This window comes from Bidens hawaiensis, unplaced genomic scaffold (assembly GCF_021521415.1).
Source record: "Bidens hawaiensis isolate Kalapana, Puna unplaced genomic scaffold, B.hawaiensis_p1.1 tig00029646_1, whole genome shotgun sequence".
NCBI lineage: Eukaryota > Viridiplantae > Streptophyta > Magnoliopsida > Asterales > Asteraceae > Bidens > Bidens hawaiensis.
In genome coordinates, this window is record NW_027494916.1 from 143,357 (window position 1) to 167,073 (window position 23,717).

General features: G+C 32.1%; 1 protein-coding gene and 1 long non-coding RNA gene across 3 annotated transcripts; both read left to right on the top strand.

The window, feature by feature from the left end:
- The first annotated feature begins 1,925 nt into the window (after positions 1-1,925).
- LOC143579283 (uncharacterized) lies at positions 1,926-7,197 on the top strand. The gene is made up of 3 exons (XR_013143432.1): positions 1,926-2,032; positions 5,767-6,024; positions 6,817-7,197. It is a non-coding gene; the product is annotated as an uncharacterized LOC143579283 (long non-coding RNA).
- Positions 7,198-9,925: 2,728 nt separating this feature from the next.
- LOC143579282 (regulator of nonsense transcripts UPF3-like) lies at positions 9,926-18,237 on the top strand. 2 transcript variants are annotated; one of them, XM_077062628.1, is made up of 13 exons: positions 9,926-10,113; positions 11,755-11,861; positions 12,697-12,792; positions 12,875-12,973; positions 13,075-13,154; positions 13,947-14,054; positions 14,130-14,265; positions 14,860-14,924; positions 15,002-15,320; positions 16,858-16,944; positions 17,052-17,170; positions 17,257-17,308; positions 17,789-18,237. In XM_077062628.1, exons 1-12 carry the CDS (start codon positions 9,977-9,979, stop codon positions 17,293-17,295), a joined length of 1,392 nt encoding a protein of 463 aa, XP_076918743.1. In that variant the 5' UTR covers positions 9,926-9,976; the 3' UTR covers positions 17,296-17,308; positions 17,789-18,237. The 2 variants fall into 2 exon arrangements, with proteins under 2 accessions (XP_076918743.1, XP_076918744.1); XM_077062629.1 differs by having other exon boundaries at positions 16,867-16,944.
- The last annotated feature ends 5,480 nt before the right edge of the window (positions 18,238-23,717 follow it).

Sequence of the window (23,717 nt, forward strand, 5' to 3'; positions counted from 1 at the left end):
CTAACTTGTTTACATCTTGAGTTAACGTTTATAACCATGTTATCACATAACACATAAGTCTAACACATAATTATCACATAATTACTGTTTTGACGTTTTTCGTTTATTCATCAATCGTTTGCGTCAACTCGTTTGCGTTTCGGTGCAATTCCCGAAAGACTACACATGTAGTAAGTGTTAAGCGTCATTTAAACCCTAGTTTAAATGTAATGAAGTGTGCGTTATAGATTCAATGATCTTAAGTTTGAATTAATGGAGTTGAGTTAACGGAGTTAACCTGAAATTGACGATTGTCACATTATTCCCATGTTAAAGAATTTTCGTCCCGAAAATTTGAGTCAAGTCGTGATGAGTGTCTGAAAAAGTAAGAAAATTTCAGTTTGTCATAGACAAGAAACCCTATAAGGGCCGCATCCCATCTGCAATACTTGCAACCGTCACCACCCGTCCAACTCCACATGTCGTCTTTGCACCAATTGTAACATTATGGCCATTTTTTCTAATACTTGCTGTCAAAACCCTAGTGCACCAACTTTCCCACATCAATTTGTGACACCCGTTCTCTCGAACCGATATCGTGCCGTCTACTCAATCCGGTGTTGCAACTATGCATGTCTGCTACCATTGTGGAAACCCGAACCATCTTCGCAACATGTGTCCTCGTCGTGCTTATCTTCATCAAATCCAAGCCATGTCAAATCCAACCTCCTCGTTTACTCAAGCTATTATGGATCAAATCATTCAAGATGCTCAAGTTCCAAGGTTTCAAGTCATGCACAATTAAGGATTCAAGCTACCAGAAGAGTTTCGTCGCTCGTCGTATTTTATCTTATTTAAATTGATTTTTGCATTGTATCGACTCTTTAAAAATTTTTTGATTGATGTTTTATGAATCATTGAAGTACTAGCTATTTATTCTCATTGCATTCCTATTTCTACTTTCTATGTATCTCGGATAGAATTTATCTTATCTCCTAAACTAAATGTTTGTCCTCTTATTCTTATCTGCCCTGATAAATTTGTTTTGTAATCTTATTCAAAAATTTTAACTCAAAGAAATTTTATTATCAATTTTTTTTAAAATAAAAAAATTATTATGTTTATTGAAGGGTTGTTTTACAAAATTCACCATTTTAAATAACTCAGCTATAAATTTTAATCTCACTTATAACTCTTCCATCTAAAAAATTTCTATTTTACCATTGAGATTATATTTTCAAATGTTTTTGTAAACCCACACGATGGGCCGAAGCATGTGGATCATCCGATGATAAAAGTAATTATGGTCAGGAACATAATTATCAAAGTTGTCGCATGAAAATCATGTTATGTGCAATTGTGTGTCATAATATATAACCGAAAGTAGTTTTGTGTAACGGTACAAATGATAAGATGATAAGAACATGGTGGATACGCCGCTGATACATCCTATATATAAATGCCCTTATCAGATTTTCATTTGGAGCGTTGCTTCGGCTACGCAAAGTTCCATGTTATGAAAAATTTATCTAAATGTTTTTCCTAAAAATTTAATTATTTTAAACATTGTTTTGTTTTAGTTTTCTCTAATTTCAGGACGAAATTCACAAAAGTAGGGGATACTGTAACATCTCGGATTTTTCGTATTTGAATTCGTATTCGTTTACCCGACTCGGGAATATATTTCGAATCTTTCGTATTAAGAAAAACTTGTATTTATTAGTATTTAACTTGGTTTAGCTAATTTTATATTTTTAATGCTTTTTTACAAGATCCAAGAGTATGCTTTTTTTTTTTTTTTGTGATATATACCAAAGAGAGCATGTGGTTTGGAAGTTGTTAGAAAGTTGAGGGGCATTTTGAAAAGTAATAGCGTCGATGTTTTCTTTTCTTTTATTTTCTTTTCTTTCACACCCCCGAAGAAGAAGAAGAGAAAGAAAGATGAGTAGTAATAATAATAATAATAATAATAATAATAATAATAATAATAATAAGATCTCACATCGGAGATCGTTAGGGTTCTTGTTCATACTTTCCCTTCAATTTCTCTCAGGTTCCTTCCTTTCGATTTGATTTTTTTTATCTGTGACTGTGTGTTAGGAATTGTGATCAATTTGACTTTTATGTTTATTAAGTGTTAGGAATTGTGTCTGATTTGGTTATCATCTGTTACTTTTATTACTCCATTAGTCATATCTTGATCTGCCTTGTGATTGTTTTCAGGCTGCTTAAACTTATTAGCCAAACAAGGTTTTTTAATGTATATAGACATGAATTCGATATCATCTTTTAGCTTTTCTGTTAGCAAACGTTTATGTGTCCGATGGAGTCAAGTTATCTGATTGTGAATTGCACTTTTCTAGTATAGGGTATGCTATTGAGGTATAACTGGGCTCTGGTTATTTTTTACTATTACTTCTTGTACCCATTTTAAGTATAGGATATGGTGATATGCTTTAATCGATGGTTTTAGCCTTGAATTTTAATTTGGTTATTTGTATCCGTGACTGTGTGTTGTTTTAAATTGTGATCTGCTATGTGTTCTAGTATTATTTGACTTATGCATATCTTGTGTATGAGCTAGGTAGGATTGATTGAATTGTGTCTGATTTGGTCATGATCTGTTGCTATGTGTTTTATTACTCATTACGTGTGGCTTGCTTTAGGAATTATAGGGTTAGGAAATCAGACATTGGGGGATTTCATGTGTTGATCTGCCTTGTATTTCTTTTGAGGCTGCTTAAAGTTATTAAGCAAACGAGGTTTGAAGTATGTAGTGAAAATATGTATATAGAAATGAATAATGATTTCGATATCATCTTCTAGTTTTTCTGTTAGGACTAACTAAGGAACCGTCTTTTTGTCGTTCTGTCAAGTAGTCCTGTGTTTGGTTTAAAATGGTGTGCCTGATGTGCTTTTGAGTCAATGTTGGTTAAAGTTAAGGTTTGTAGGGACGGATTTGTAAAAACAACAAAAGGGGTAAGAAATGATGAAAGGTTTACTTGATAAAATGGCTTATATCTAGGGGCCACTTTATAGAATAGTAACAAACTTTCACCATTGCACCAATTAAGTTACTGAAACTTTTTTTGTTTCAGTTATGTTACTCACAAACTTTTTTTGTCTCAATTAGGTTACCCACAAATTTTTTTTGTCTCATTTAGATCTCTCAAGTTTCACCTATGTACTAATTATACGGTTTTTATCATTTAGGTAGATAATTATGCTGACGTGACATATTTTTCATTTAAAAAATTTTGTAAACGGTGATGTGGACCGATGATATGGAATTTAAAATTAGTGACATGGATTTTTATTAATTAAAGAAATTGACAAATTAAAAAAAAACATGTTTTTTTATTATTAATATATAAAAAAATTACGTTTGTTTGTTTCGTACACCACATTTCAATTTTGTTATTATTAGAAATACTCTTTTTATTAAGATACTTTTAGTTTTTAAATTTCATACACTAATTAACTTTTTATCATTTAAGCTTAAACGTATGGTTAAAATTCTAAAAAAAATAAATTAAATTTATCTAACATTAATTTAGTCAAATGATATAATAATTAGCCGTTCAAAAAAATGATATAATAATTCAAAAAAAAAGATAACAAGAAATTCATCATATAATTTAATTGAGACAAAATAAATAAACGTTTGTGAGTAATCTAATTGAGACAAAAAAAGTTTGTAAGTAATCTAATTTAAACAAATAAAGTTAGAGTAACCAAATTGGTACAATGGTTAAAGTTTATTACTATTCTATGAATCCCTTATATTTATAACAGACAAGAGAGATGCAACTCCCTGTTGTAAATAAAGTTTATTTTAGTGATTTTGTTATATAAGAAAGTTTCTATACCTCGCATTATTTTTTCGATATTTGATCTTATTTTTATTTTCGCTCCTATGTAGTTAATATTGGCGATATATCAGTGGGATATCGGTGATATGTCGGTTATCGATCTACCAGCAAAATATCAGGTCAAATATCGGCCAGAATACCCGTACCGAAGTAACCGAACTACCGGTATTCTCAGGTGATATTTTAACCGATATTGACTGATATTTTGATGCCTTGGTTGATGTGGACTCAGGAACATTTCATGGCTTACGATTAGATCATGTTTCAATTATTGACACTTTTGACTTTTGATATTACTATTAATATTATATATGTTTACATTTTTATACATGTGTATATATATATATATATATTCTACATTATATAAAAATTATCGATATCCCACCGCGATAACAGATATCTCAAATATCAGTCCTTGACCGGCTTTTGATTTTTTACCGCATTAACTGGCATATATTTTCAGTATTTCCAGAATGAAATAAAGTTTTATAGGTGGTTTGCAGCAGAACCTTTGAGGGATTCATGGATTAACTAAAGAAGTTTAGTAAAGAACATAAAGTAGCATGAAATAAAAGATGCTTAGTTTATATAATGTCTATCCATCCCTCATTAAATTTCTTTCTATAGTAATTATGTACAACTTTTATAACTTAGAAATTATGATTAGAAGGATTATTATTTGCTTCGCAATGCGTGTGCAAACATTTATGTGTCCGATGGAGTCAAGTTACCAGATTGTGAATTGGCATTTTTAGTATAGGATATGCTATTGAGGTATAACTGAGCTCCGGCTATTATTTATCATTACTTATTGTGCTCGTTTTTGTCTTGTTTGCTAAGTTCAATGATTTGCTATATCTGTTAGGAATGATTGAATTGTATTTGATTTGATCATGATATGTTGCTATGTGTTTTATTACTCATTAGGTGTGTGTTTGCTTTAGAAATTAGGGTTAGGAAATGAGACAATAGAGGAGCCAGTGAAACTTGCTTGTGTAGGCTATTTCATATGTTGATCTGCCTTGTATTTGTTTTGAGGCTGCTTAAAGTTATTAGGCAAACAAGGTTTTAAGTATGTAGCGAAAGTAGGTATATGGGGATGAGTTCGATATCATTTTTAAGTTTTACTGTTAGGACTAAGGAACAATCATTTTTTCTTTCCGTCAGGTAGTCCTGTACTTGATTAAAAATTTTGGGTCAAATTTGGTTAAAATTAGGGTTTGTAGGATACTAATATGTAAAAAGAACTAAAGGGGTGAAGAAATTGTGAATGGTTTACTTGATGAAAAGATAGACAGATATGTGTAGCGGATCAGGGAGATGCAACCTTTAGTTGTAAAATAAAGCTTATTTTAGTGATTTGACACAACAATGTGTCATAGAAACAAGTTTGTATACCAAGTATTATTTTGTCGATATTTTTTCGTATTTCAGTTTTTCATGCTTTTGGAAAGAATTATAGATAGCAAATATTCACGGCACATAAAATAAAGTTTTATAATTGAGGAATTAGTGAAAGAAGCTTTTACCAGAGAACATAAAGTAGCACTAACTAAAGGATGCTTAGTTTAAATGATGTTCATCTATCCCTCATTAGATTTATCCTTCTATACTAATCTTAATCTTGTGCAACTCTTATTGTGAGTCTTAACTGTTCCAGTTTTGGATACAAGCATTTCTAAGTTTGCTGGCCCAACTTAGAACTAAAAGGCTTATTACTGGTTGCTTCCCAAATGCGTGTGCACACATTCTTTTGTCTGTTGGAGTCAAGTTACCGTTTTGTAAATTGCTTCATTTTAGTGTATCCTATTGAGTTATAACTGAACTCCAAGTATTTTTTTTTATCATTCCTTACTGTACCATCGTTTCTTAGCTTGCTATGCTCAATGATTTCTTGTATGCTATATTGTTTCAGGTTTTTCAGACGATTCAAAGCCCCAAGAGGAGAAGAAACAAGAAGCTCATTCGTCTTCAAATAGCATGAGTGGATCTACAATACTCATATTATGCATCGCGGTTGCAACAGTTGTGGGATTATCATTTTTCCTTTTCAGGCTATGGCAAAAGAAGAAACGTGAAGAGCAGTATGCTCGTCTGTTAAAGTTGTTTGAAGAAGATGATGAGCTTGAACTTGAACTTGGTCTTCGGGACTGAGCTGGTTTATATGATGGAGGTAGTTTTTTCTGATACTAACCAATACCTTTTTATATATATATATTTTTTTAGCAAGTGTTCCCAGTTTGACAGTCAATTGGTATTATACTTTTTTTTTCTTTTAAGTTCATTTATTTAATAAAAGAACGAACATGAACAGATTTTTTTTGTTCATTGAGTTAAACGAGAAACATGAATTTTTTTTTCTCGTTTGTTGATTTATGTTTGCAAACGTTTGTTATGTTCACCAGTTACATTTGTTTAAATTTGTTTGCTTATATATTCATATAAAATTTTAGGACCATTACAATTGGTCTAGTTTTATGAAATTTATATATCGTTCGTTACAGTTTGGTCTAGTTTTATTAATTTTTGACCTAACAGATTAATGTTCACATTTATTTTTAATTGGTGTTCACTTGGTTATGTTTGTTCATCTGCGTTCAGTTATGTCTCCCATTTGTGTTCATTTACATTCTTGAACCATTTATTTATGCTATCAACAAATGAACATAAACGGGACACGAACACAAACACACGCATTTTCTTAATGAACGAACATGGACTAGAAAGCCCCACTCGTTGAATTGTACGTGCGCGGTTGTTTGTTTGGTTAAAGTTTAACCAAACGAGCATGAACATGCCCTGCAATAAGCGCCCTATAGTAGAGGCACCACTGGTTTTTGCCTTTTACTGGTCCTATTGGTTAGCACTTAGCAGGGTATTGGTACTTGTGACCTAGGAATTTTTTAGTATTTATTTAGGGTTCCATGATTATGAAATAACTAGACTATTATATCTATCAACACAGGTGTAAATGGCGAAATTCTTGGTGAGAAAGATGTGGTAGCCAAAAATAGAATATGAGGAGGTGATGTAGAGATACATGGTGAGAAGATGTGAATCTTCTTACTCAAATTTGTATTGATATGACCTAGACACTAAACTTGTCTTTCTTATTTCCCTGTCTGTGAAAAGATCATTATTTTGTGTGGTTTATTGCGATATTGAGGTCGATAAAACACTTGTAAATGTTGTTGATGTGATTGAAATGTAATATCAGAATCGATTGGGTGATTATGTTTTACTTCAGTTTTCAAAGCCCCATATTTATACTCTACTATTTTATTAACATACACGTAAATCACGGTTACAAAATCGCCGCGTTCATGGGTGGTGTTTTAGACGATATGGTGTTGCCGTTCCAGGAAGGGATCACACACAATTCCAGAAAAAGAATTAAAATCTTTAATTTATATAATGGAAACTTTTATTTGTAAAAAAATTTAAAAATTATCAGTGGGATGTACATATGTTTATATTGGATTTTCACACTGCTCATGAAACACGAGTGACAATGTACACAATCAAAATCCAAAAGATGATGAATCGAAGAAAGCACAAAAGTACGACATGGGCTTGAATATGATTTGCACGCTGTGTAAAGTCTGATTTTCATGCTCTACTGGTGCACACCTTGCAAATCGTAACTCATGCGCATGACGAGCAATGAAGTAGTGTACATATGGTTTAGAACACGAAGACTAAAGACACTTAAGACATGAGGACTCAACTAGAAATGATCCATGACACTCATGAAAGGCAGCATTATGCAACGTTATACAATCACGTTATATTTTATAGGTCGTTCATATTGTATCACTGTTATGTGTTACTTGACTACAAATACAAAGAATGATGAACATGAAACTTTTATAAGAATCAGTTGAATTTATTAAAGAGTTTTAGAATGAATGGGGCACTCATGGGTATTACCCATGCGCCGGCCAATCCGACACTACCACCTCACATTTACCCTCAAGTACCCACAAACTACAAAACCATTGACATCACCTACCCGCAAGTATTCTAGATTTTATTTATTTATTTAAGTTAAACACAATTTAAACATAAGTTAATTTAGTGGCAAATGATTACCACATGGGCTTGAACTAGCCATCCATACTCACATGGTGGTGGTGGTGTTACCACAAACATTTAAGATGCAAACCGAATAATAGAGGTTTATCAATCAAAAGTATTAAAATATAACATTAAGACATACTTCTATTGGTATTATGGAACTTGATTTAGTTATTAAGTTTTGCTTTATTCCGATGTAGTTTATACCAAAATTTGGGAACTTTCTGTTTTAGCGACGTTTTAGTCTTGCTTGCATATGTGATTAAATCATCCCAGCCAAAGCTAGAAGAAATCTGTTACAATAAGTTCCGTTTAACTAAAGTTATGTTTTGTAAGCCTCTTTTATGAAATGGAATAATTGGGTCCCTATCAAGGTCAACATGCATGCTTGGAAAGCGGACATGGATAGACTATCAACTCGGACAGCCCTTGCAAATCGGAATGTTGTCGTGGGCTCGAAAACCTGTTGTTTTTGTGAAGAATAGAGCGAGCTTCTTTTCACATCATGCTATTTTGCTACTTTAGTTTGGCAATTTGTTAGCAATTGGTGTAATATCTCTCCGATTTTCGCCTTCTCGATCCGACTTGTTTTGAAAGATGACTTCGTTGCGGGTCTTCCATATGCTCCAACAGGCCGTGAGAATGATCCCGTATTTCCCTCCACTTTGAGTCTCTCAGTCTGTTAAATTACCAATTTGACCATTGATATGTTAAATTGTTACATTTAGACGTTAACAAATTTATTTTTTAATTCGGTTTCAGTGCTAATAATCCGATATTGACCAAATTTGCGTCAATTCCCTGTCTCATAACACACTTTTTTTTAATATGAATAATTTGTTGTTATTGGTTTAGTCCTAGTACCACATAGATTATGCCACAAACTACACGTGGTTATAAATATGTTTATTAATTTATTTATATTTTTGTTACGTTACAATTCTAATTAATACCGACCAAATTCGCGTCTTAACACGACGGGTTGTTACCTAGTTATCAAAAAATCAACCCCTTTAAGCCGAGCTGATAGTTCATAAATATCTTCACACGAGAACTCAATTGATATGAAATGATCACTTTACTATATTAACTTTTAGTAGCTTGTAACATGAATTTTGTAATAACACTTAATTGACAGACCATGAAACTACGATAACAACAAATATTACGATTCAGAACCATTACCATTAGTATAGTACGTTGAGATCTCAGTGACCGTCTTAACCCTTGTATTGTTAATTGATTAGAGTACAAATAATATCATTATGTTGGAGATTAACTTTTAAAATTACAATATTGAGGTATTAGAGATAGTTTCTTGCCTAAATGTATATACATGCACCAATACACTACTTGTACATGTGGAAATAGAAAGCACTTGAAATCGGAAAAATTGGAAATCTTTAATCCAAAAGGTAACTTGCACGAGAGTGATGGTTAATGCTTAGCATCCATAAGGTCTATAGTTCAAAAGCTGACTTAAATGGGAGTTTCCCACGTGTTTGATGGTGTTTTCGAGTGAGTCGGGTATGGAACGCTAAAATTAGTATGAACAGTTAACATACCGTCTCAAAAAACCTCACTCGGGTATTGAGATAGTAAAACGTTGAAGAAATAAAATAAAAATAAAAGATTTATAAAGAAAAAAAAATTTTTGTTTTGAATGATGTCATCAAGACATCAAGAAACCCCAAATCATGACACAGTTTCGACTTTCTAAAGTCTTGTTCTCTTTAATTTAATTTAATTTGGGGATTTTGACCATCCTTTCTTTCTTTCTTCATTCCCAAACACAAAGATGCATCATCCCAAAACCACACGAAACAACAACACTCCAACAACAACAACAAACTTCTTCTTCTTCTTCTTCATCTCTATACAATACACCTTCAATCTCTAATAACCTAATTTAAACCAATTACCACTTAATAATAATTATATTATAATTAGGGTTACTTACAAAGATGTGATTAACCCCCCATCAATTTCATACTTTCTTTCTATCTAGGGTTTGCTTTTGTGGATATTATTATTGTACGGACGGACGGATGAAGGGAGGCGATCGAACCAAGGTTGTGCTTCGGCACTTGCCCCATAAAATCTCTCAGTCGGCGCTCTTCGACCAAATCGATGCTCGCTTCGCCGGTCGCTACGCCTGGTTTTCCTTTCGCTCCGGAAAGAATAGGTTAGGGCTTTACCTCCATCTTATTATTCCACCTGTTTAGTAGTACACTATGCAATTTTATGCTTTTTTAAAAGTAATTAGGAGGATATGGTTTATTATTTTGATACGGTAAACATATAACTGCCACGCCCAAACCACTTACCAAAGCCAAGTTTCATGTTTCATACTTGTGTTAATTTGGAAGGAAAGTTAAGTTATGTGCATTTAGGGTTTCGTTCTTCATGTGTATTTGAATCTGTGTTGAACCATAACCTTAATTGCCTTGCTAAACACTTGTTTGATAATGTGTGCAGTATAATGACAAAGAACATGATCAATTTTTTAAAATGAGTATATGAGGCTAATTGTTTTATATGTTTTTGACTTGCCATATTTTTAATAACAAAAGAATTTTCCAAATTCTTGGGGAATAAAATTTCAGACGCGACTCTTTTCTAATTTAATTTCCTTTCTTAGTTGATGGGGTCCTATTATTATCTTGTTGTAGTTAACGATATCTCTCGATTTTATTGGTGTTTGACATTGGTAAATGACATCACAATTGACAATAGAGAGAGAGAGAGAGAGAGAGAGCTTGAATCAGCTCTTGGATCTTTAGTTAACTTTACATTACATAGCAAGGTGACATATGACATAATCATCGTATAAACAACCTTCTTAACAGACGTCCCATTATTGGTGTGTATTCATGTAAATGTTGTTACCGTTATACCAAATCTACCTGCTTACTAACGTGGAACCATTGAAAGCAAAACAAGTTGCAGGTTGAGATATGCTAGCTAGATAAATGAAAAATGCAATATTAAGCATATAGCATGCTTGCCTAAGATTGACCAAAAGTCTGTGAAGAGAACACTCACCTTTATGTTGGTTTCTATATTTGTGTTTACGATTTTGTTTTATAGTTTGCTATTGGTTTATCATTTGGATTGCATATGATTGATGGTGAACGATGGAGTTATAGCACATGAGTGTTATCATTAGTTTGTGTTAACTTGACTGGACCAAGTTTCGTGTAGTCAAAATGTTTTTGCTAACTGGTGCATCTGGTATAATAACTTTATATATTTGCAAACGACATTCTTGATTATGTGGTGGCTATACCTTATCCTTATTTGCATTGTTAATCACTAGTTCAATAATTGTGTACCATTATGACAAAGAACATCATCAATAAATCAATAATTTGTGCACCATAATTTGTCGCTAGTTCAAATCTTTTGGGAATAAAATTTCAGGCGTGACTCTTCTTTAATTTCATTTGCTTTGTTAGTTTTCAAGGGTCCCATGGTTATCTTATTGTGCTTAACTGTTCACGACATCTCTCAATTTTATTGGCGTTCATTTTTGGTAAATGACATCACGAGTGACAATAGATAGAGCTTGATACAGCTCTTAGATCTTTAGTTAACTTTACATTACATATCAAGACAGCGCATGTTATCGTCAACGTATAATTTATTAATAACCGTCTTAACGGACGCCCCACTATTGGTGTGATTTAATGCAAATCTTGTTACTGTTGTAACAATTCTACCTGTTTACTAATATGGAACTCTTTCTATATGTTTTCTAGGTTACTGAAAGCATCTCTTTTTTGCATATATTTTTTTTAACAATTTCTGTTAAACATGTTTGCAGTTTGAAGTGTCAATCCTATTCTAGAGCCTACATTGACTTTAAACAACCAGAGGATGTTATTGAGTTTGCAGAGTTTTTTGATGGCCACGTGTTTGTTAATGAGAAGGGTAATACTGTTACTAACCATATACATTTAACAGTTCAAATGCCGTCATCATCTTTTTCATGTTGATTGATTTTAGTATGCGTTTGTTGACTTGTATTTTTGACTTTTAATATGTGTATTCATTCGTTTTATTAAGTGTTTCTTGGCCTGTAAATGAACCATGCGAACACGAAAGGGGCTCTGTGTTCGTTTGTTTACCTTTAATCGAACAAACGATTTATCACGAACAGGGTTTTCTTAATACTGTTACTAACCATATACATTTAACAGTTCGAATGCCGTCATCATCATTTTCATGTTTATTGATTTTAGTATGCATTTGTTGACTTTTATTTTTGACTTAAGTACTGTTCACGCTTGTTTATGTTCATTCGTTACTAGTATAAATGAATGGTTCATGAACGAATATAACTGAACATAGATGAACAAATATATTTAACATAGCTGAGCAAAGACCAATTAAAATTAAACACAAATATCAATCTGTTGGGCCAAGATCTATAAAACAATTGATACCGTTTCATTCCTCAACTAAATACAATTAGATTAATTGTAATGGGCCTAACAATTGAAAAGAATACATAAACGAACAAACTCAAACTAACGAACATAAACGAACAAACTCAAACTAAGGAACATCATGAACGTATATGAATGATTGTGACATGTGTTCATGTTTGTTTGTTTAACTAAATGAACAAAAGTTTTGTTCATGTTCGTCTGCTTATTAAATAAATGAACATAAATGAATGTCTCGCCGAACGGTTCACTGAAAGTTCGGTTTGTTTATAGACCTTAGTGTTTCATGATTTAATCACAGTATTATTGTGTTTTAGGTACACAATTTAAAACTATTGTGGAGTATGCACCTTCACAACGTGTTCCAAAACAATGGTCTAAGAAAGATGGACGTGAAGGGACCATTGACAAAGGTATCTAGGTGGCTAAAGTGGTTACTCTTGTATGATAATTTTGTCATAAATTATTAATAATTAACTTTTGATTAACATACAGATCCTCAATACCTTGAATTCCTTGAATTACTTGCAAAGCCTGTTGAGAATCTTCCTAGTGCAGAGATACAGTTGGAAAAAAAAGAAGCAGAACGAGCTGGTTAGTCTTAAATAGAGATAAAATCGATCCTTAAAAATGAAAATTGGACTTTACATGGAATTGGGTTAATACAACTTATATTTTTATTTTCGGTTTTCAAGGTGCTGCTAAAGAAGCACCTATAGTTACTCCTTTAATGGATTTTATTCGCCAGAAACGAGCCGCCAAGGGTGCATCTCGGGTATGTTCTATATCTAAAAGCTTAATGTTGCTATCACACTTGTTAACGAACTGAACGAACACGAATGGAGCATGTTCGTGACTTCGTGTACGTTTGTTTAACTTTAATCGAACAAATGAGCAGACACGAATAATTATGCGAAAAAGGGTTTCTTGTTCGTGTTCGTTTGTGAAGAAAATGGCATGTTTTTTGTTTTAAGTTCGTTCGTTAACAGTATAAACGAATTGACATAACTGAACATAGATGAAAGAACATAAGTGAACTAAAATCAGCTAAAAGTAACGTGAAGAATAATGTGTTGGGCCTAAAAGTTATTAAAACGAGACTAAGTTGTAACAGGCTAAAAAAGTTGGAAGGGAATGTATTAATGAAAGTAAACAAAAGAAGTTAAACAAGCCTAAACTGATGAGCATAAATGAACTTTATCAAACAGTTATAAACGAATTTAAATGAACAAACATTTACGAACATAAATGGACAAGTGAGACATATGTTTATGTTAGTTCGTTTATTAGATAAACGAACTTCCTACTGGACAGTTTACTAACTGTTCACTGGATGTACGGTTCGTTTACAAGCCTAGTTGCTATTAGCCGTGAGATAGGAAATGCCGTTGCTTATATTTGGCAAAAAAACATGTGTAAGATCTTTCACATTATCTTGTAGTTTTTGTTGCTTCACGAGTTTTACTCTTTTTGCTTAAAAGTTTCTATGGTAACTGTTATTACCACTATATAAATATATCATGTCACATTTGCACATGCTTTCTTTGTTCTTTGGTAACCTATGTAGAGGGCCTTGGCTAATGGGAAATTGGCAAGGACTAGTGGCGGGCCCTCTTCAAGTTCTACTTCAGCTGCAGTGAAACGTGGTTCTGAAAGGAGGACTTCAACAACCATGGTATGAAACCTACAAGTTGGGATATGACAGTTATAAGTGAAATTTTGGTTAATATCTTGTTTTTCTCATTGGCAGTATGTGCCAAGGGATGCTGGGAAAAGCAGAAGTGGTAAAGAAAAGTCAACCTATGTCCAGATCCAAAACCGTGATGGTCAACAGCTTTCTGAAAAGCCTGCTGGTTCTTCTCTATCTGGAAGTGTAGTATTGGAGGGTATGTGCTTGTCACTGTGTTTATTTTATTCTAAAATTAGTTGTATCTGGGCCAGTAAAAAATCCGAACGGACACGAATGGGGGCATGCTCATGTTTCGTTCAACTAAACTTTAACCGAACACGAACACAAAGTCACGAGCAAATAGGTGAACACATTTTTTGTTCATGTTCATATGTTAAGAAGACGAACATGTTCGTGTTCGTTCATTGAAAATCTGAACAACCACTTCGCAAATGTAAACGAACGCAAGTGAACATGTCTAATACATTAAGTATTCATTAATTTAAATGGTTAACAAGCACATCTAAGTTAGTGTTAGTATGTTCATGATTCATTAAACAAATCCATCATGATTCTACCAAAACAAACACTTCTGTTAATATTCAAACGGACATAAACGAATGATTATAAATAAACAAACATAAATGAACAAATGCAACATGTGCTTATGCTTGTTAGTTTACTTAGATGAACAAAAAATTTCGTTTATTAAATAAATAAACTTCCTGCCGCTCACGAAACATTTGGTTCGTTTATAGGCCTAGTTGTATCAATTAGCCTTACTGCTTTGTTTATGCATTTTCCTTTACAGGTTCTGCTGATACCGGGAAAAAGAAAAATCTGCTATTGAAAGGAAAAGAGAAAGAAATTCCTAATGTAAATATTAAATATATTTTCTTTTTTTTTTCATAAAACTTTGATTAATTTATACATATTTGTTATTTGGATTCCAGATAAACTTATCATCACCTATTAAACTTTTGCATGGTTCTGGTGGTACAAAACAGAACCAGCAACGGGAGGGAAGGGTGATTAGAAGCATACTCGTGAACAAACAAAATCAATCTGAACAGAACCAGCCACCAAACATGGAGAGAAGACCGCCACCTAGGCCTTCCAATGGTTTACCAGATGATAATACTAATGACAGACGTAGTACTAGGAACAAGGACCGACCTGAACGTGGTGTTTGGACTCCCCTTAAGCGGCCTGATGAACCCCTTTCGTCTTCTAGTTCTCAATCCACACAAGTGCCACAAGATTCTGCAGAAGGTACAGTTAAACGAGCTGAGCTGCTTGTGAGCTACATGAGATTGGCTCGCTAAAAGCCGAATCGAGCAAAGGTTTAACTAGCTTGATTCTAAAAATAAGCGTGTTTAATAAATGAGCCCGAACCCGAGCTTCGCTTATTGAGCTCGAGCTGACTCAAGAGCCTGTTAGTTTTATAATTTTTATTTAATGTGTTAAATATATACTCGTATAATAGTAACTGTTAAGTCTGTTATATAAAATCTAGAGTGAACTGCTGTTTTGGTCTCCGGGCTTGGTCAGATTTGGTGTTTTGATCAGTTTTTTTTTGTTTTTTTTTTCACTATAAAAATGTGGTTTTCAAAACTTGTCATTCTGGTCCACTAGACTAATGCTATTCATGAGCTATGTTGATTTTTATGTGATTTGACAAAAATGCCCTTGTTATTAATATATATATATATATATATATATATATATATATATATATATATATATAGGGAAGAGATATTTTGAGAACTTGATGAGTTGTAAGAACTTTAAGAACTCAATTTTGGACCACACATTTGATTAAATGATATGAAATATGTGGCCGAGATTAAATTGAATTAAAAAAATGACTCAGGAGAGAGAATAAGTATTTTTAATGATTACACAAGTTTAAATGATAGTTACACATGTGTAATAAGTCGATTCGGTGTGTAAAAAATACTGTAATTTTTTGTACATTACTTACACTTACGTATTACACATGTGGGAAAAAAAATTCGAAAAAAAAAATTGTTACGTTGAGTTCTTTCGAGTTCTTAAACTCAAAGCGGTTTTCAAAAGAAATCAATTCTATATATATATACACACACACTTATATATCAATTAGTAATTATGTTCTTCGTTTTTTTTGTAAAGAGTATTTTTATCAAATCACATAGGTATCAAATGGTGCTAGTGGATGTGGCGTTAGGCTAGAGGACTTAAATGACAGTTTTGGAAACTACAGTGTTTTTTTGGCGAAAAATTAAAAGCTGATCAAAATAGCAATTCTGACTAAATCCTAAGGACCAAAGCAGCGATTGGCCCTAAAACAAAAAAAAATAACTAGATAATATATATCATTTTATATATTAATTAATAATTATAAATGTATACAAATAAAGTAATAAATAATATACATGCCGGTCCTGAGCCGAGTTTGAGCTTGAAAAAGTGCTCACAAGCTGATCTTGGGCTCGGCTTGGCTCGTTTACACCCCTAAATTCCAATGTCAGCATATGACGTTTAATGCAGAATTAGGAGTATGGGTCTATACTCTATACGCGTCAGGTTGAGTTGGCCCCCACGAACAGTTTTTGCTTTTTTATGAGTTATGCATTAATTGTGATTGCAAAAACTATAGTGAGGTTGTATTCATTAATGATAGACGTTGTGAGGTTGTATTCATTTATCTTAGTTTTGAATATGATGATTGTGAGGTTGTATTCATTAATGATAGACGTTGGGCGACTTTTAACATGTTGATCCATTTGCACAGTTCCCCCTATAGCTATTTTTCTCATTTAAAAAGGTTCAACAGGAACTCATGGAGAGGTGAAGAATAACCTATCAATTGCAAGGAGTGGGGGACGTGGTGGTTATTTCTCCGTTGATAACGGTTGGTTTATACATTTGATGAAACACACATACATTCTTATATACAACAACAAAAACATGAAGGTTTTTATCATATGATAAGAAAGTGATTTTTAGATGAACATGCAGGCTCCTATAAACATGGTGGTCGGCGTGGTGGACCATCTTACAATGCTAAGGATGCAGATGGCTCTTCAAATTTAAGTGAGGGAAAGCCTTTGAAAAGAGGAGTTTCTGGTTCTCATGAGGTGTGTTTTGATCAAGACCATATTGGTGACTGCATTCCTGATTTCCTAACGATTACTAATTTCTGTAAGACGTGAATATAATGCAGAAACAGGTCTGGTTTCAGAAGTCGAGTTCTGGTTCTTAGTCTTGTCACTAAGGTAAATCTTCTTTCTCATATTTTTTTAAAAACTCAAATAATGTCATACTAAAAAAAATTTATATTAAAGATATTCATTTTCATGAAACTTATAATATACTTTATTATATCCTTCCCCTTCTCAGTACAAACACTCATAATCTATAATATACTTGCATAAAGGAAGGTTATAAATGCCGATAAAATGAAAATGGGTATATTTGATATGATTTTTTGTTAGGCAAATACTAAATATGCAATCTATATACTTTATTTTATCATTTGTAAAATTGTGTTCAACAGCAGTTCTTTTTTACTGGAATCACCTTAAATTTGTTTACTTAGGAATCTACTTGAAGAATAACATTATCATTTTTCTTATTGCTTTTGTGGTCAAGCAAGTAATTTGGTAATGAATAACACACGCCATAAAAATGAAATAATGTCATCGGTATCTTGTTTAAACCAGACCATTAATTACATTAATGTTGGTGATTTGCAGTTGAGTGAAGACATTGATTTTCTAGAAGTATTGGAGGTTGGGAGCCCATGAAATTTTGTTTTTGCAGAAGCAAAAAAGATGATGAAGTAAAGCAGGGTTATTTATGAAACCTTAGGGGTAGAATGGACATTTACCCTAGTTTACAAAGGAACAGGAAGCGGAACAGGAACAAAAGTGATGTGTTTTTATTTTGTTGAATGAAAAAGCAAGTTTCCCGTTAGTTAGTTAATCGGGAGTCTTGCTTGTCCTTCCAGCAAAGCTATGAATGGCTGGTGGTCTTTGTTATATGGCTGAATTTTTATGGCTTTTAAGAGTGAGTGTATGTATATACTATGACCAACCCGGAATTGGTTCCTGATATATGCAAATATAATAGAGAGATATGACCATGTTTCTATGTAATTGTGGTTTGCGGTCTGGATTTTGTTTCATCAAGGAAAGGATGATATTGGTGTTGGTCTTGGCTTTGTCGTTATTTCAAGAGTTATATATATATATGTGTGTTAAGAACTCGAAAGAACTCAACGTAACAATTTTTTTTTTGAATTTATTTTACACATGTGTAATACGTAAGTGTAAGTGATGTACAAAAAATTATGGTATTTTTTTACACATCGAATCAACTTTTTACACATGTGTAACTAACGTTTAAACTTGTGTAATTATCAAAAATACTTATTTTCTCTTCTCTTCATTTTTTAATTAAATTTAATCTAAACCACATATTTATGGAGAGAAATGAATCTCAACCGTTATTTAAACAAATCAATGGTTCACAATAGAAGATGGCATTTTTGTAAATTTTTTGAACTTTTATGCAGGTGTTTTAGGCATAAAAGGGTAAAAAAGACCATTTTGTGTAGCATAAAATAAGTAACGTCAACAACATCCTTCTTTCACTCTGAAACTGCTCCACAATAATCGTTGTGCGAAATCCTTTTCCCCATGAAATTGATTCACAAAATCGAGCGGTTAAAGATGATTGATTCCGTTTGGGTGATTATAAGAAGTAATCGGTCATCGTTGATACGTACAAAATAGGGTTTGAAGTTTAATTGGGTTTTTTTTCCTGAGATGCTACAGTGAGTGACCGAAGCCCTACACAAGAAATTGAAGGTATGTTGGGTAAATTGTTAGGGTTTGAAGTTTATCGGGTTTTTTTTCTTGATATGCTACAGTGAGTGACCGAAACCCTACGCAAGAAATTGAAGGTATGTTGGGTAAATTGTGTAGTGATTTTTCAATCATAGTATCTTATAAGATAAATAATGCATACCAGTAAAAGTAATTAATCTATAGTTTAGCAAAGTGCCCTACACCATATAATATGTTGACTTTGTGTATTTGATAGCAATAGTTAACTTTTGATAAAATATTTAGTGAAAGCACTCTTGAAACTTAGTTATTGTGTTGTTTTACAAATGTTGAATATGTATTTTTGTGTTGGGTAGTAAGTACTACATGTTGTGGATTATATATCGGTGAAGAACATGAATGTGGTGTAAATTAACATGTTGAGGTTGCAGTATTATTTGGAGGTGATGCTTATTTTTATTTATGTTTCTGTACGTATTGTTGTATGGTGTAGTTAGTGTTAAGTCATGGTTAGGCAAAGGGTACACATCATGTTTGATTGTGTCTTATTAAAAATTAATTGTGATTTATATTTGCTGGTCAAAGTCGTAAATGCTTTCTTTCACAATGTAGGCTAACAATATGTAACCGTATAGAATCCATTGTTTCACTCCCAAATTGCTCATCACTCTTAGCATGAAATGCACCCTGCATATGAAATTGATAAACAAAATCGAAAAATGTAACTACACTTATTCTATTTGCTTGTGTATAAGAAGCAATCATCCCTCGTTGCTGTTAATCAGGGTGTTTTGAAGCCTAATTGGGTTTTTTCTCCTTCGGTGGCAGAACCCTACACAAGAATTATAAGTATGCGGGTTAATTTGTGGTGCTTATTTCAATAAAAGTAATATATATACTAAAGGATGCATGCAATTCAATTTTTTAAGTCGTACTTCATTAGAATTCCCTACACCTAATTATTTTGTTATTTTGGTTTTTGTTCAATGGAGAGTTAATTTTATTAAAATATGAAGTGTAAAATATTCCTGACATTAGGTAAATTTGTTTCTTTTAGAGAGATTGAATACATGTAATTGTGTTATGTGGTTAGTAAGTAATATATGTTGTGGATGTTTTATATTTAATTTTGCAGAACATGTTTGTTGTGTAAGGTTAGTATTTTATCCTTCAGTATTCATGGGAGGTCAAGTCTATGTTTGTTATAATAATTTATACATCTCCTTGTATGGTGTAATTAGTATTAACAGATGGTTAGATCAAATGTATAAATCTTGTTAGATCGCGTAGATATTAATAGTTGAGTATTATGCATCTATGTATTTTTTTATGAACCGGTATACAAAATATCATTAGTACAAACACGCTAATTTATCCTTATGGTGTCATTTTTTATTTCATATAAATGGGATTACATTGACGAGTTATTTATGCTTACACTAAGCATCTAATTAATAACCATGATTTATATTCGCAGGTCAGACCCGCAAATCCATTCTTTGACAATATCCGGTAGTAAGTTGATTATTATGTTGACTCTTTGTGTTTGTTAAATACAACATATTTTACATAACCAAATTTTGGGCATATATATAATTTTCTGTTTTATATGTGTTAGACGGGAAGTCAGAAGTGAAATGATTGAGAAAAATGAAGAACATTCATAGTTAAGAGAAGAAACTTGCATGTAATTAGGTTATATATGAAATTTGTATAATATGTATATTTTCTAATAAACCTGGATAGACTTTCTATATGTCTTTATCAAATCCAGGGGGTTTACACTATGGTGAGGGCATATTGTATGGATGGATTTGTAGATAAAGGTCAATAACTATGTGTAACTATATGTCGCGTATGTAGTGTTAAAGTGAGCCGCAATCTCATAGTTTGGTTTTATTTATTTATTTATTTCACTTCTGAATATAAGTGTGATGTATAAGCAGAATATATTAAAGGTTTTGATTTCATGTAAATGTGAACAATGTGTCAATTGATATACGTAATTACAAACATACATACGTGCCTACATAGATACATATGCACCTACATACAAACTTATTGATATGCTTACCTACACACGTACATACGTACCAACATACATACATGTGAGGCATAAACATATTGATATATGTATTGAAATGCGTACCAACATCCATACATGTGAGGCACAAACATATTGATAGACGTATTTATATGTACCTACACTTACATAAACTTACATACTGATATACATACATACATGCATATATACAAACGTACGCACCTACACACGTACATACATACTTACACATATATATGTATGTACCTACACACTTACATGCATATACATACATAGAAGAGGCATAAACAATTTGTTAGAAAAAACAAAAAAAAAGGAATACTTACGGTGCATAAATATATTTAAAAAAAGCATATGGATGAGTGTTATGAAAGCATGTTTATTTTCTTGGACGGTTGGTGTTGGGAACTTGGGATAAAGCTAGTGATAACAATAATTTTTAAAAAAGATATAAATAATATTTGAAACCTCCTACCATTAAAAGTTACCATATATAATATTATATTAGATTACCACTATACCATTGTATATAATTTAATGATAAAATAAAAAGAAAAGATATGATTGGTTGTGATGACTTCTCGCACTAAAAACACTTCTGAAATGAACCAAATCCTATATATATATATATATATATATATATAGGGTAAGGATCCTAAGAGAACCCTTTGCAAATTGAGAACTTTGATAACCATTTTGGACCACTAAAAACACATTTGAAAAAAATATTTAAAAAAATCATAAAATAAAAAATAACAAAGATTTTCAAAAAGTAAAAAAACCAAAATTCTTATATTTTATTTTGGTTTCATTAAAAAAAATAAAAATAATAAAAAAAAACAAAAAAAAAACGTCGTATTATACACATATGTATAATTTTATTTAATCTTTAGTTACGTAATATACACATATGTAAAGTGTCATTTATCTTAAATTATACACATGTGTATAAAATAATCATGTAAATGTACATATATGTATATATTATACATATGTGTATATAATTTGGCTAAACCGAGTTTTTTTTATGAAACCGGGATGTTAAAATAAGAATTTTGGTTTTTTTTACTTTTTCATTTTTGTGTTTTTTTTTATTTTATGATTTTTTTTATTTTTGGGGTTTTTGTGGTCTAAAATGGTTCTCATGATTCTCAATTTCAAAAAAGTTCTCTCATGATCCTGATCCTATATATATATAGATAGATAGATAAAGGATAGAATACAAAAATCCTTTATCGTACAATAGGTACGCGACATTCTGGAACATCCATCTTCAATAACCATCCTAATCCTAAAATCACAATTACGCGAGCCAGCCTCCATCAACCTCTTCTCCTGTCGATTCCATCCACCTTGACCATCGCCGTTCAACGATTTCGTCCGCCATCCACCTTCGCGACCACCATCTTCTTCCGACACAACCATCAATCGTTGCTCACATGTCAGTTGATAAATTGCCCAATTGAAATTGAAATTGTTGAACTAATTGATCAATTAAACTTTGAAATTGATCCAATTAATCATCAATTTGAAGTTTCAATTAATCAATTTTGAGTTTTACAGAAACTCAGTTGCAAACGCTCCATATTTTGTTCATATGATCGAATCAATGATCAAATTAACGGTCGATTGACGATTGTTTGATGATTATGAGATTATATGAAGTGATTTCAGTGTTCAATTTCATGTTTACAGGTGTTTAATTTTTTTTTTGTTAGTTTTAGAAGTTCTGAACACCCAGAACTTCTTAGAACTTCTAAACTTTATCAGAACTTTTAAACTTTTTTTAACAACCTGAACTTCTCAGAACGTATTAGAATGTTTAAAGATGTTCATTTTTTTAACACCCAGATCTTCTTTGAATGTATTAGAACGTTTAAAGATGTTCTTTTTTGGTCAGAACGTTTAAAGGTATTTCGTTTTGTTTCAGAACTTTTAAACATAATATTTGTACTGAACTTATAAACAACATTATTTAAAAACGTATAAACAGAACATATAAACTTTTTGTACTGAACTTTTAAAGTTTAATTGATTTTGTTCTGAACGTTAAACATAACGTATAATACGTTTAAACAGAACGTATAAACTTAATGTTAATACGTTCAATGTCAAAACCAAGAACTCAAAACTCAAAATTGATTGACGGAAGCTTCAAATTGATGATTAATTAGATCAATTTCAAGGTTAATTGATCAATTAGGCTCATCAACAATATTAATTTCAATTTCAATTGAAAATTGCTTAACTGACCTGTGACCAACGATCGATGGTGGTGACGGACGATGGTGGTGCTTATGAAAGTAGACGATGGTCGGTGCACTTTGACGGGTATGCGTTAAGTATTTTTAGGTTAATTAAAATTATGCCACTAAGCAGTTTTAATTTCAATTAGAATCGGTGGTGCAGGAAGTCACGTATGTAATATACGATAAGCGATTATTGTACGTTAACTCACCCCTATATATATATATATAGGGTAAAGTTAAAATACAAAGGACAACAAAAATGAGAAGGATGAGAAGGAATCCAGTCCATTGATCTTAGATTTGAATGACTGAGATTAATTTAATAAATAAAAATTAATGAAAAAGACATGAAGGTAATAACCCACCTTTGTTGACTTTCTCTCTCCACATGCAAGACACATGTCAATTCCCCTGTCATCTTAAAATGTCCATAACTTTTTCATACGAAATTATTTTTTTTTAAATTCACCATAATAATAAGCGTTTTTTATCTTTAATATTAGTATCATATTGTTATATAAAA